General features: G+C 39.5%; 1 protein-coding gene across 3 annotated transcripts in view; it reads left to right on the top strand.

Annotated features, from left to right (window-relative positions):
* The window catches only part of TNIP3 (TNFAIP3 interacting protein 3), a 56,587-nt gene that overhangs the window by 12,568 nt on the left and 29,810 nt on the right, over window positions 1–14,209 (top strand). For all 3 annotated transcript variants that reach the window (XM_074821491.1, XM_074821489.1, XM_074821490.1), the window contains exons 3-6: window positions 1,011–1,143; window positions 10,207–10,293; window positions 11,874–11,963; window positions 13,081–13,146. In XM_074821491.1, the coding sequence (XP_074677592.1) occupies window positions 1,011–1,143; window positions 10,207–10,293; window positions 11,874–11,963; window positions 13,081–13,146 (376 nt within the window). The remainder of the gene's footprint in view (window positions 1–1,010; window positions 1,144–10,206; window positions 10,294–11,873; window positions 11,964–13,080; window positions 13,147–14,209) is intronic.

The raw sequence follows: 14,209 nt of genomic DNA, 5'->3' as shown, positions 1-14,209 counted from the left end.
TTGTCTGTCTAAATGGCAATAACTGATAAATTCTTACTGCTTTCAGTTTTTCTGGTAGTTAAAATGAAGAATTTAGTATTTTCTGACTAAATCAAGAAGTAATCTTGCTATAACAGGTTGGTAATACTTTCGAGCCTTGCAGTTTACTTTCTGGGCATGTATTACATTTCAAGTTTAAGCTGACTAGGCAATGAAGGTCTGAGTTAGCAAAAGACATGAGTATTTGTCAAAAACTTGGGTTGGGTCTAGGGCTTTTGGGGTTTGTTTTAATTATGCCTCAGTCTATTCTCTGAATGTCACATTCCACCGTTACAGTGTATCAAGTGAACAGCCCTAATTGATAGTTCTGTGAATTTGGAGCAAGTTCCTAAGTGCATGTAAGTCCTGTGTGTCCTTAGCAGAGAGACTGAAAGAGAAGAATTTTCCCACCAAACAAATACCATTTTAGTGTTCACAACAGCAATTTTTACAAGAGATGAATATCTTTAAAAGGAACTTTCAGGAAAAAAAAAATGAAAATACATTGCAGGTATCTATTACGAAGTGTTACAGAAAACAAAAAGTGCCATCAAAAAACTTTGTGACCTGAGCACCTGGTTTTGGGGTTTTGGAGTTCGAAACCAATTTAACCGTTTTGATTGCATTTTTGTTAAAGTTGAATATAAAATTCTTGAAACTGCAGGTGGGTGGGTGGGGTTGAGAGCACATGACAATCTTCATATAATCCCACAAAAGGTTGACTTGGATTTTGTAGACACAAGGTAGTAAAATTCATAAAGACTGCTTTTTTAAATATTTTAAATGAATTTCTGCCACAGAGCACTTGGACATTGCCTGTGTGACACTATTCTAGTGCTCTCTGCATACCAGGAAGGAAGGTAGCAGGAGCTCAGTGCAGGACGAGCTCTGCTGTCTGTGTTGTCACATTCAGAAGACAGCTGACAAAATTTACCTTCTCTATGCTTCAAGTTTTGATGTAAAGCTTAACATTGCTATTTCTTTCTAAACAGGTGTGAAAGCAAAGAGCTTGATGTTGAAATAAGGAACCTGATAGAGAAGAATAACACTTACCAGTCATGCAAGGACCCCGAACCTATTGCCCAAGAGAGTCCAAACCCTCAGAGAACTTCGTGTTCCCTTAAGGTAAATGCAGTCTGCTTTTGCAAGTTTATCTGCCAGGAAGGAACATTCAGGCAATGTTCCCTGGGTGACTGGATTATGCATGAAACTTTTTGATTTCTGAAATGATGCAATGAACATGCTACACCTTTTTTTTTCCCAATACAGCTATTTTCTCTTATGAGGAAGACTGAGTGAGAAGACATGTTTTATAGTGCTTTAAAAGGTCAGCTAAACCCACTGGTTATCCGAAGTGCCACCCTCTGTAGCCAGCTATGTGTTTTGGATAACACAGAGCCACAAAACTGTATACCCCAAGAGCACTGACATTTCTTTAGGTTGTTGTGTTTGGTAGTTCTGATTTAACTGAGCATGAGCAGAGGTGGGGGGGACAAAGATCTTTGGGAGTGTCAGAAAGGCTTTTAGATAAATAGGAAGAAAGAAAAAGATGATTCAAACCCACACTTCTGCGGTATTACAAACAGAAAATTGTAAGCCACCTGCCATAATGGTCGTCTTTGCTTGCAGTGAAGCAGCGGTTAACAAGCATGACAGAAACTTGTTCTAGGTTTCCCTCTGTTTCCCTCCTCTCCCCTGAAATAGCAAGCTGCTTTTTACCATGCAGTAGGAGGACGAAAGGGAATTCCTGTTTTCTGCAAACTGGGAAAGGGAAGAGAGACGTGCGGAGGAGAGAAGTGATTAAGCCATGAATGCCATCCAACTGCAAGGGATGACACACTTACCTGACTGTGAGACTCTACGATGGGGCGGGGGAAAGAAACCTCTGAAGGCTGCACCCCAGGCATGATGCAGGAAATTGATGAGGAGGTAAACGAGAGATGACTCTTCTATGAAATCTGAAATTACACATAGCTCCTTTCACATGTAAACCGCCACCTCCAAAATGACTCATGACCTTGGGGCATGAAGCTGAACTGAGCCTGAGGAGATGTCCCAGAGTGAGACTAGTAGGATTAGAAACAGTGAGAGAGAAGCCACAGGAAGGAACGGGGATTCCCAGCCCCAGGGGAGGGATAAGCATGGTGAAACAGAAGTCAGTGCAGAATCAAGTAGCATTGAGCTCTGAAATTACAGGGCAGAACAACAGTTGCAGTAGAAGATGCTAGAAGTACGTGTATCAGATTGTGTGTTTTGGAAAAGGAGGTAATATTTTTAAAAAACCTAGTATACTTTCAGTTATGAATGTTATAAAATATTAAAAAAAGCCAGAAAATGTCAGTTTGTGAAATGAAAAGCTGACTTATACTTAACATGAGGGGGAAATTCTATATTTAGGAATTAGGAAAAAGTTAATAATGCAACAAAAGTGTACCTTTCCCTATAGTGTTGGTTGTTCATCAGGAGGTTATTTGGCAGACCCAGCAAGTCATTTTTATTCTGTAACTTTTATTTTCTGAAGAGTATAAATTGCATGCTGCAAAATGGCATTTCCTTCTGAGCTTAAATCACTTTTGAGACTGGCATCTGGAAACATCTGGAAACAAATTCCCTTTTTCACCAGGATTTTTTTCCATAAAAACGTATAACATAATTGTAGTTTTAAAGGCTAATATTTGAGAGGGTGAAAATGTAGGTCTGAAGAATGAACTAATTCTCAACACATCCTGCAGCCTATGATTACTTTATCCGTAGTACTTTAATTGCAGTTCATGATGATGCTATATCCCCTGCTCTGGGAGAGGGAAAAGAGGGAGGAGATTACAGAGAAACATCCTTACAGGGAGGTCACAGCAGTTAGACCCTGTTGATGTACTCAGGTCCCTGACACGCACGTGTGGTTCACTGGTCTAATATAAGGGACTTCAGTGTCTGTGCCCTGCATGTAGTTTGTCTAGGTGAGCAAACTGTCTGTGGTTTTTTAAGTGTTAAGCTGAAACGAGAGGTGAGACATTAGTGTGCCATCATTATTTTACACAGATTTAAGCTCTTTAATTTAACTTACACGTTTAATGTAATGTGTTTATTTATGCTAGCGACATTGACCAAAAAAGGGAAATTTACAATGAAAACTTTTACTGATTAGAACAATTGATAATTTCTAATTCACATCTACTTATCTATTCTGCTGTCTCCTGTAACATCACTTATTGCTGCGATGTGCAGCAGGAGTGTATATGAACAAGAAGCATTGCAAGCTCCAGTCCTGCAGAGGCCATAGTCTGTGAAAATGCCTGTCCTCAAAACGTGCCTCAGGAAGGAAAGGGTTCCTTGTTCTGTCTTCTACAGAGGGGGAAACTGAAGGCCAAAAGGATCAAGCAATTTGCTATTTTAATATAAGAAATCAAAGAAACATACTTCTTACCACAAAAAAGCAGCTTCCTTTTTCAAATGTAAGAATAAAGCTGATTACATTCAACTGGGACAAGCTAGACTAAATATTATATGTCAAAATATAAATATTACTAAAAAGTACTCATGCAGAGTGTTTTCAGTATGTTTAGGGCTTCATTAAGATTTTACACTCAAGAAGGATGTTTTCTGGGGGAGGTGAGGATGGATAAAAGCATCAAATAGGAAGGGAAGAATAGTAACTAAAATAATTAATGGTGTGTCAACATAAAATAAAGTTGACAGATAATATATTTTATGAGATCAATTGGTAAAAAACCCACAATAAACATTCAAGCACCTAAACTGGTTTGGGTATGAAGTGAGAAAGAGAAAATTTTCATTTAAGGGCTATCTGTACTTCTGACAACTATGTTGTAAAACTCAAAATAGTCTATTTGTTACAGTTACAAATTATCATCCAATTATTGTTCCATGAACCTGGGATTTTCATCATCAGGCCCAAGTTTGCAAATGTACTTAGGTACTTGAATAGCCATGCCCTTGCGATTAGTCTCATTGGCGATGATGGAAAACAGTGGATAAAGGAAATCCTGAAACAGAAGCCTGTGCTATATTTTTCTTCCTCTGAAACCACATCTTGTTCTAATTTTATCTGTTTCCCACATATTAAAGCACACATTTGCATCTGCACATATTTTTCTGTCAGAGTGAGTACCTAGCTGAGCAGCACAAAAGGTTGAGGCTGACATACTTACTTAAGGGAAAATCCCTTTCTAGCACACTTCTTGCGGTGAAGCACATGGACCAGGTTTAGACAGGAAGAGGTAGATTCTTCTGGTTTAAGAGCTGATTTTATTCTTTGACTAAAATATCTCATTTTTTACCATTTCACCATGTGCACCAGAACGAGAAAAGGGATTGCAATGGATATTGTAGCAAGCACTGCTGGCATAAGAACAGCTTCAGGAATAAAGCCAAAAGTAAAGCTCAACCAAACTGTAAGCAAACAGAAGGCTCCCTAGAAAGCCACCAAATTTTAACACAAGTAATCTCAGAATAAATGTAGCTTCTACAATTCTGCAACTGAACAGTACAACCAACCAACGCCACCCCCCACCCCCCCCCCCCCGCCCCAACCTCACAACAGATACCTAATTGGCTAGGAAGAAAAAAAAAAAAAAAATTTTAGGATTTTGTCATCATCAAGGAAAGATTCACTTTTACTTGAATCAAGCATTTTAATGGTTCTTGGTTTCACTGCAGTCACTGAACAGACGGAATTTTCAGAAGTGACAAGTGGCTTTCATTATCTTAATTTGTGAGTGCCTATTTTGTAATACTGTAACAGAAGCCTTTTCCAGAATAAAGATCCAGCACTCTGAAAATGAAAACTTTTATCTTCTTGTGGTGCTGATGCTTGTGAGAGGATTCAGTGTGGGCTGCAGCTCCAAGGCTTTAATTTTTCTCCTGTTGCAAGCTTCCAGAGATGACTAAAAAGCTTTTACACTCAGAATGGTCAGGTCTTCCTAGAATACAAAGTAAAATAATTCTTATTTTAAAACAGGGTAAAAAAACCCCCAACCTCAAAGCTGCTACTCATAGAAATGGCAGAGTATCATAGAAATAGAATAGACATTAATAAAAGGCTTCTAAGCAGTTCAGCCCACTTTTGCCCTTGCAGGCAGGGTTGTATGCTGCCACTTGTGAGTTAATTCAGTGAGTTCTGAGGGGCAGCAAATACTGCCTGGTCCTGTTTACTTCCTGGGAAGGTTTTTGCATGTCTGGTGGATGACTGGCTGGAGCAATAATACAGCAGTCTCTGTAGGAGCTTCTGCCTCCCAGCTCCCAGCCAGGAATTCCTGGCAGCCATGCTCCCAACTATCTGAAACTTTCTTTCCTGAGTGTGCTCAAACTGATTGCCATGGAATATGATGTTTCCCCCTTCACCTCAGCCTTTAAAGTAATACAAGACAGCTGTGAACAAAAGTGAAAGATAAAACAGGTTGACATCTGTCATAATCATCAGAACTGCGTGATGAGTTTTGAAAAATACGTGGCCAATTCTCTTTTGTCACCATTGCCATAGCATGGGCAAAGATGATAAATGCCAGGGATAATGCTTCACAGGCTAAGTATATGAGCATGAATGGGGAGAAAAAAGGAGTGTGAAGAGTGAAAGTTGGGTAAAAGTCTTACTAAGAATTCATGCTGATTAAGAGAATTTAAATGTTTTAAATTATGATTCACAGACATTACAGAACTTTTCAGACTAGTAGTCAAACTTGCAAGTGCAGGTTTGCTCACTGTAATATTTTCTTAATGCATCTTATCATGTTTTGATCAATCACTGTAATAAAGATGGAGCAGTGGAAGCCAATGAACAGAAGGGCTCATGTAGACAGTAAGGAGGTATTTTTATGATACACATAGAAGAGAAATTGTCAACCACTCTTGTAGGAGGAGCCAGATCTGATAAGCTCTCCAAAGACAGAAAGTGTTCATTCTTGTATTAACTTCGCTTTCTTAAGCTGATGAACTTCACTGGCTCTTCTGGAGAGCAGATTCTGCTTGGTTTCTCTCCTTTGTTTTCCATGTTTACTTGAACTATGCTCAAATGTAAAGAAAAGTTTGTTTATAGTCAGTGGTGGCTGATGCTACAATTACATGTCACAGCCCAGCAGCAGGAGTAATGATGTTATGTTTCCTCATTTGGGATGGATAGAAGCAACGTGCGAAGGCAGTGACTTTCTGGAGAGAGAGTGGAAGTAAGGGATGAGAAATGAATGAAAAGATACTGTGAGTTACTTACACTTTTTCTCTAAAATGTGTGATGGACCCCAGCTAGATAAAGGTACCAAGTTTCTATTTCTCCACTCAGAGACTATTCCCTACAATCTGTTTTCTCATGATTTCTTTTTCTAGTGTGGCCAGTAAATACCATGACACAGATGGACTTGTAATTTAAAGAAGAGGAAGAGATGAAATAGCGAAATTAAGATTCATGCAAGCGTTAGACTGGGATTCGTAAAACTTGCTGACCAGTTTGTCACATAACATTTAGCAAGTCTTGATTTTGCATGTTAGTGGCTAAAGTAAGTGTGATTTCACCACAGTAAGATCTGATGTTTAGTTGTCTGATAAGAGAACGACTAGATTTTCCCCACAAGCCCTTTACTGCAGCATTAGAGATGATGCTAATTTGCATGGCAGTGTCCAGCATGTATATGGTCAGGAGTACTGCCACATCTGAGGTGCCATTTCAGTCCCTGGCTGCAAGAGTGGCTCAGGCAGCTCCTGGGGAGCACTTGCCTTCGTTAGCACTTGTGTTTCCTAGAGAGATATTTCCTATCAAGTTTCTTAAAAGGCATTTGATTTTAGGCACTGTGCGAAGGGGCATCAGCGTTATCCATATGAATGCTAAGTTTGCCTAGCTAGGCACTGAAGAGTACTTAATGTCATTTCTGTTCTGTCATATTTTGTATAAAATACTTGTAGTGAAGAGCAATAGCTAAGATAGTGCAAGAAAATTTGGCACTGTTTTTAACGTATATACATAGAGTGGAAGGCCAGTAACAAAGCTAAGAGCTTCCGCACAAGCATGTCTAGCTCAGAGCTTATTGATTGTTAGCAGGGAGCAATGAAATGCATCTTGCAAACAAGATGGTAATGTTAGGTGAAAGATTTGCCCAGTAAAGGAGTCCAGTATAAATTACATTCACTGACAATACCAGACTGTATGCAAACAACAGCTATTTCAGTAAACAGCTAAACTTGACTCAAAACTCTTATACATAGCCTTAGTGTGGGGAGGGACAATAGCTGTTGCTGCTCAGTCACTCTGGTAGGTTCACAGAGAGTGAAAATGGACAAGTGTGCAGGTCATTTTAGCATGGAAGTGGGGAGACATGGAGATGCTGTTGCTGTTCTTGCCTCTACTCTTCTAGGAGCTTCACCTTTTCCCCCAGGTCTCCCCAGCTCTCTCACAGTGTCATGCTGGGGGGGAAGGAACTGTGTGGCAGCTAGTTAAAATCCCTATAAATGTCACTTTCAAATCCTCCAGTTCAAGAGAGAATTATTCCCTTTCAGTGGTCGTTAATATGGTCATTAAGATATCAGCAACAAAGGAGTTGGTGTCCTAATGTCCACCCAGCTTTTCAGGAAACTACTCAGTTTTCCAGGAAACTGTTTGAAACTAAATAACTGTAACAACTGTGTGTACTCCAGGGTCTTAGCCTCATCCTCTCTTCAAAGTAATTTGAGCACTAATCTTTCAAGTGGGAGCTGTGATTCATGAGTAGGGCTGTGCCTTGGGTTTGCTCTTCTGTCCCTGCTGCAGGGACTGCACACTGTTGTGAGGAACCAAGAAACTGAGGCTGGTTTACCTTAGCAGGCTAGACCATAAAATGCAGCTGTTCAACCTCAGCTTTCTCCCAAAGCTTAGCTGCTGCTGGAATGGGGATGAGACTGCTGAGCGTGGGAGGTGGGGTAGGGGAAGGTGCCTGTGCTTGAAAATCATTGCCCTCAAGAGCAGACATGCAGGGTGGAAGTTTTCTGATTGTATTTTTATGAATCAGATGCTCAGTGTTGGTACTTTATAGACAGAGACAGACTCTGTTCTCTGTTTGTAATCTATAGGACTGTGGCAGGCCAGCACAAGGTAGTGGGACATTGTAAGAAGGTGATAGATAATTGCTGTTCGGGTCATTTGTGGCTAGTTGCAATACACTCTCCTTCAGCAGCTGACTTTTGACTCTTCATGTGCCCTAACTTTAGTACAGTCAGAGCACAAAATTATGCAGTGACAGCCTGCTAATGGCTGCTGCAGATGCGACTGTGACACAGATGGACAGACTGTGGGTGAAAGGAGACGTCATCATTCTCTGATCTGACGCTAACATCTGGATGACCTTTAGCGTTCAGTTGGTCTGTTTCCCTACGTGTATCACAGGGTTATTGCCTACTTCTGCAAAGAGCTTTGAAGTCATTAGGTATAGGCTTTGATTTGACATAAACATTTAATAATATTATAATACTTGGTCTTATTTCTAAAATGCTTGGTACTTCCTCTTCCTTCTCCACTATGGGGATTTTACAGTTTTAACTATTATTGCAGGTAGCACAGTATGCTTATCCATTTTTGAAGTTGGCCTTCTGGCCTCCTGTTTCACTCAACCTTGCTTTGGTGGTACAGAGACCTATTTTGTTTCATTGCCTGACAGTTACTGTCTTGTATTTCTTACAATATATTAATCACTACAGAAAGATCAAGAAATGCAATTGTGGAAATTGCTGTTGTGTTATCAGCCAGTAGTTCTTTCTTCTTTAGACTAATGCTGTACCTGGAAGGGGTATGCTCAAAGACCAGTTTTGGTATAGGTACAGATGAAATTCTTTTATTTTTTGTTGGGCAGGATGACTCTTACATAGAATCTAAAATGTCTTTATTAAAATAACATTTTTTTTAAAAAAATTTCTCACTTTATACCCCACAAGTTTTCCAGCTGCTCCATAAACCAGGAAAAAATAAAAAGAACCTCAGGGCAGGGAGGATATATTTCATATGCAAATATAAAATGGTAGTTTTCTTCCAAATTGGGTTTTCTATCTTGCAGAAGAAGAGTTGCTTAGTCACACATTATGAAACAGTGATCTGGAATGTGGCTGTTAAATTCCAGCATTTCACAGGATTGCTTTACTTTATCTAAATCTTTTTTTTGGAAATTGAAAGAACTCCCAGAGACTTATATTTTTGTATGTCAAATACAAAGTCTAGTTTTCATTCCATTCCTTGAAAAGGAAATAAGTGACTTCTGCCCCCACTCAAAAAGCCTCAGACCCAGGGATCTTTCCACAGTAAGGAAAATTATTTTTCTTTCATGCTTCCTTCTCCATCATTATTCAGAATTCCAAGACTAAAGATGACAATACTTTGCACTTTTCTGTTTCGTCCTGACTTTGTATGTGAACTATGTGGAAACCTTTTCTTTGTTAATCTTTCCTGTGAGTTTAACTTCGTAAGGTTAACCTCTTTTTCCAAATGGGAAACTAAGACACAAGTTTGTAATGTTGGGTCCCTTGAGTACTCAAGTGAAGACTTGAGTAGCTTGAAGCTAGATCCATGCTTAGATAAGGTAAGTACTAGAACTGCAAATACAGTGTTCTTAGGAGAAGAATAACACCACCAGTCATTCTTCATCTTTGTGCAGCATTTTTTCAGGGGAAGTAAATCAGTTTTCCAACTATGGTTTCCCCTAAATACCTTGGGGTTTGTACGGGTGTGCTCTTCCCCGTAGCTGTTAACAGGCTTTGCTATTACTCCTTTATAAGCATGACTCACTAATTTTTCTATCAGGATAGTTCACACACTGTCTTAGTGTCACTTAATACTTGTCATACTTAGGTACGTCCTTTTATACAACTGGAAGCAGGGATAGAAAACCCTGTCCTCTTATTTACTGAAAAAACATACCCTTTCTTCCCTTATACATGCAATTTCCTCTCTTGGGGTAAACTGGCCGGTTGATTGTGATTTACATGCACCCTAAGCAGAGTACTGCCTTGCCCGGCATATTAGTCATAGGCAGTGTGCTTCAACCCTTCTGGGAAGCCCCGGCCAGGAAGAAGGAAAAGGTTAAAATCAAAATTCCACCGCTTATTTCTGAACCTCAGCTGCTTCCACAGGCAGCGCTTGTGGATCTTCTGGGTCTTAATACAATTTTCCTGTTCCTTTAACTAGCATAAAATCTCTCTTTTATTGTCCTTCTTCTTCCAAAGACCCGTAGTGAAACAAATGCTCAAGGCCGTCTTGGATGCACGTGGGCAGGTGTGAGTGACATGGAAGCCCCAGCAGACCCCCTGGAAGTAAGTGACTGTTTTGGCTGTCCTCTGAAGTGCTGTCTGATTAACAGGAATGGCTTGAGCTGGTGGAGGTATCATGCATTTCACTCTGTAGAGTGACAATTATGGGCTCATTTGCGTGTTCCAGTAGATGTGTCTGAATGATTTACGGTATTTAAGAGTAGACGGAAATGTTAGAAATATTTTTGGATACGGCATTCTTAGAAAGAAAACCTTCCCTAGCAGGTTTTTTTCCCCCCTGAAAGTATCTGGTCATTTTAATTTGTTGTTACACAAAGGGTAGAAAGTGGTTCATTTTAGTGACCCAACAACGTCTGTGAGCAGTATTCGGACCAGTTGGTGCCAAGTGTATGTACAGCTGTTAGATTTGTGAGTTGTCCTGTTCACATCAAATATTTTAAATATGTACTTAAATACATGCCTAAGGCCCAGATTTTGAAAGCAATTCAGCACATGAATGACGCCATTGACTGTCAGGTAATTGCTTCAGATACTTTAAGTTAAACATGTTGATGAACTTCTAGAGAAGAGGGATTAAGTGTTTTTTGGCATGAAAGTCAACTGCTCCACATCAGAGCTCAGCAGGACTGGCCATGTGACAAATGCATGGTCAGGATTTTTGCCTGTGAAAAGATGCAACAAAACTATTCTTTGATCTTCTTCATTGGTATTTGGCTTTAAATTCTCTAGCTGAAGAAAATAAATTTATTTTAGATTTAAGACCTCAGAAGTGCTCACAGTTTTATTCCAGTTTCTCATATATTGGTTGAGAATTTAGGGAGAAAAAAAAATCCCTCACCAGGTATCTGAACACAGTATGTTTTATTTTTATGAGCATGTATCTTTTTTCCAGTACAGTTCTCTTGATATCTATCTATCTATCTATCTATCTATCTATCTATCTATCTATCTATCTATGTATAACAGATCACGTTTGTTTTCGTGACAATCCATAGAAACTTCTCGGGAATTATGATATACAACGTTGCCATTATAAGAATGAGGGTTTAGCTGCTGTTGTCCTGCATGGGCAAAACTCCACACTTTAAAAAATGGAACAGTTGCAGACTGGTTTCCTAATTTCTCCAAATGGCCTATTCATTTTCTGTATTGCTTGTTTTGAACCCATTGTGCTAAAGTTTATTGCCTTGGGCCTGCAAGCACTTACCAGGGGCGATACTACTAATTATTCTTAGTGCTTGTAAATGAAGGGAATTACTTACGCCCACTTCAACTTATGCTCAACTTCTGTGGCTTGTACTACTTGTTTGTATTACCATATGTTAGATAATTAAAATCCTATTTTGTGTTCTATGTCTCAGATGGTACAAATAGACATAATTTTATTTATTTCAGTGTCCATTTGCATAATGCTTCAATTAAAACAGACTAAGCAGGGTTAAAGCAGATGTATACTTCAGAATCTGCTGTCAGCAGGTGTAAAGGTACTGAAATATAAATACAACGTAAGAAAATGTTGCTGTTTCAGTTTCTTTACATGCACATGGCAGGGTGAATAGAAGTTTTATATGATAATCTTGACTTGAAGAGAGGATTCAGTTTTGAACATTTCTTTTCTCCAGTTAAGGCACATATTACTGACCAAAAAGAAGACTGTATCAGCCAGTTCTCAGGAACAACAGATCCTCTCACTGGAAAGACAGAGACGAGAGGTAATCTTAAGTTTACCCTTAACCTTTACAGATATAACCTCTAAGACAGACATTACGATATCAGTAATATGTCCAGGGCAGGAAATCACTGTGTGTGTTATCACTGTTACTTACACTGTGTTTATGCTACAGTTGGTTTTACCCTCTAGTCCACAAGGCCTATATTTTTCCTGTGGGAATCTCATCCTGCACTCTTGTAAGATGATTTCTGCTTTGCATTTCTTCAGAGCCCAAAGTGTGCAAGCACTTAAAATTATGTTTGAACTAGTTCCTATAGTTGTACTTCTCTCTACCGAGCTAGGCAGAGTTATATTTGGAGAACTGTTCCTAAAAACAAACGATGACTTATTGTAATGTGGCTATGACTCTAGAAGAGCAGAGATTTATCTGGTACAAAGGGCAAATTTTCTTAATGATCACTATTGTAAAGGTCAGGGAACCACTGTGAGTAGTACCCAGGGGAGTCTTGGTCACAGGTAGCAGCAAGCTGGAAGCTGTTCTTTTGCTGAGCATCCTAAAGAGTAACCCTATATCCTACAAAGAAAAGTGCTTCAGAGGAACCTATTTGGTGCTCTCCAACAAAAATGCGTGCACGCTGACTTCACTCCTACCACTTAACATGCGTGGTGTTAGCTGATCTTCCCATCTTGCATGCCTACGCTTACTTGGTTTAGTGGTACTGAGAAAGGCAAGCAGGCTTTGCACCCAGTAGTACTTGCAGCCAATGGGAGTCTTCAGTTCACGTGTTTGAAGTCAGAGACCTTCTAATTGGAAATACGTTTATGGAACTAATGAGAAAGTCCTTGGCCATTTAGGAGTTGCAGCTCGGGATTAGTACAGCGTTGCAAATGATTCACCTGTAGCTTATTGTCTATTTGCATGTTTCTTGAATGTTACTTCCTGAACGTTCATGTGCTTTAAGTGAAATACAAAAGTGCTGGCAGATGGGCCATAAAGCTTGCCAAACCTTAAACTTGCTTTTTCTGAAATGAACTGGCCAGATGATGAGGAGGTTGTGAACACTCATAACTAGAGGATTAGAATGCCAGTGTATTTTTTTTATTTATTGACAGTGTTGAAATAAGGGTTATTTACTGTGACTTCCTGATAATTACAGCTTCTGGAGGTGAACAAGCAATGGGATCATCAATTTAGAAGTACGAAACAGCTTTATGAAAAACAGGTAACAATGTTGACTACTTCTATTGGAATATGTATGCCACCTGCTGATAGTTAAGTCTGTGCTTAAATACCAACCAGCCATAGCTATACTAAATATCTTAGGGGGAGGAAGCATCATGTTTCCTTTGTCTTTAGCTCACAAATTTAAAAAAGCTTCATCACATAAAAGTGATGCTAACATGTGTACAGTCTTCAGTGGGACAAAATAGCTGGAGAAGCAGAGCATCTCTAAAATGGTAGGGACCAGCGTGGACATGACAGCAGTGATCTTCATGCCCTCCACAAGGTAATAAAAATTGCTCATACTTCAGAGAACAATTAATTGAAAATTAGCCTGCAGTTCCTGGTGTGCCCAGCCACTGATCTACATCACGTATCTCTTGATTCTTGTTCCATCTCTTGTGGCTGGCTTGTGAAGCCTGGAAGCTCACTGGGGCTCCCTGTAATGGGGGAGCTCTCACATAAATCCTCCGTGAATGCTGTCTCCTATAAGCAGAGAGACTTTTTTGGTTTTGAGAAACTGCTCTCTACAGAACCTCTTATTAAAAAAAAAAAAAAACCAACAAAAAAACCCCTTTTTATTTCCTTTTTTGTCAAGATTCTATTGGCATAACTTTCATTCCTTGCTTGTGGCTGTGTGGTATCCTTGCTGCAGACATTATAATCAGCTGCCTAGTGAAGCTGACTGCTTCACTGGTATTCCAAAAACCAAGTTGTTTCATTGACTACACTTCTCATCTCCTGTTTCCTTCTATGAAAAGGAAGTTGCAGAATGATCTTGTGTGCTTATCAGGAAAATTTTCTGTCTAATATTTTCCAGTAAGCTTTACTGAGATCTGGATCATTTCTTGGATTTCTTTTTGATTCTTTCCCGAGAGAGAAGAATTTAAATGGCTCTTCCTCATTTAATATAGGACTTTTTATGGCTCTGGCTAGATCACTGGGATGTGCACTACTGCAGAGGGGGTCCAAATTGCAAAAGGAAAAAAAAATGCATTAAAATGGAAAATTCATGTGGAGGGACAGACCCATGGTAGCTGTCCTTTGACAGCAAAGCAGTGTGA

Source organism: Strix aluco, chromosome 4 (assembly GCF_031877795.1).
Source record: "Strix aluco isolate bStrAlu1 chromosome 4, bStrAlu1.hap1, whole genome shotgun sequence".
NCBI classification, from domain to species: domain Eukaryota; kingdom Metazoa; phylum Chordata; class Aves; order Strigiformes; family Strigidae; genus Strix; species Strix aluco.
The sequence above is the reverse complement of the archived record's forward strand: the minus strand, read 5'-3'. Positions and strand labels throughout refer to the sequence as shown.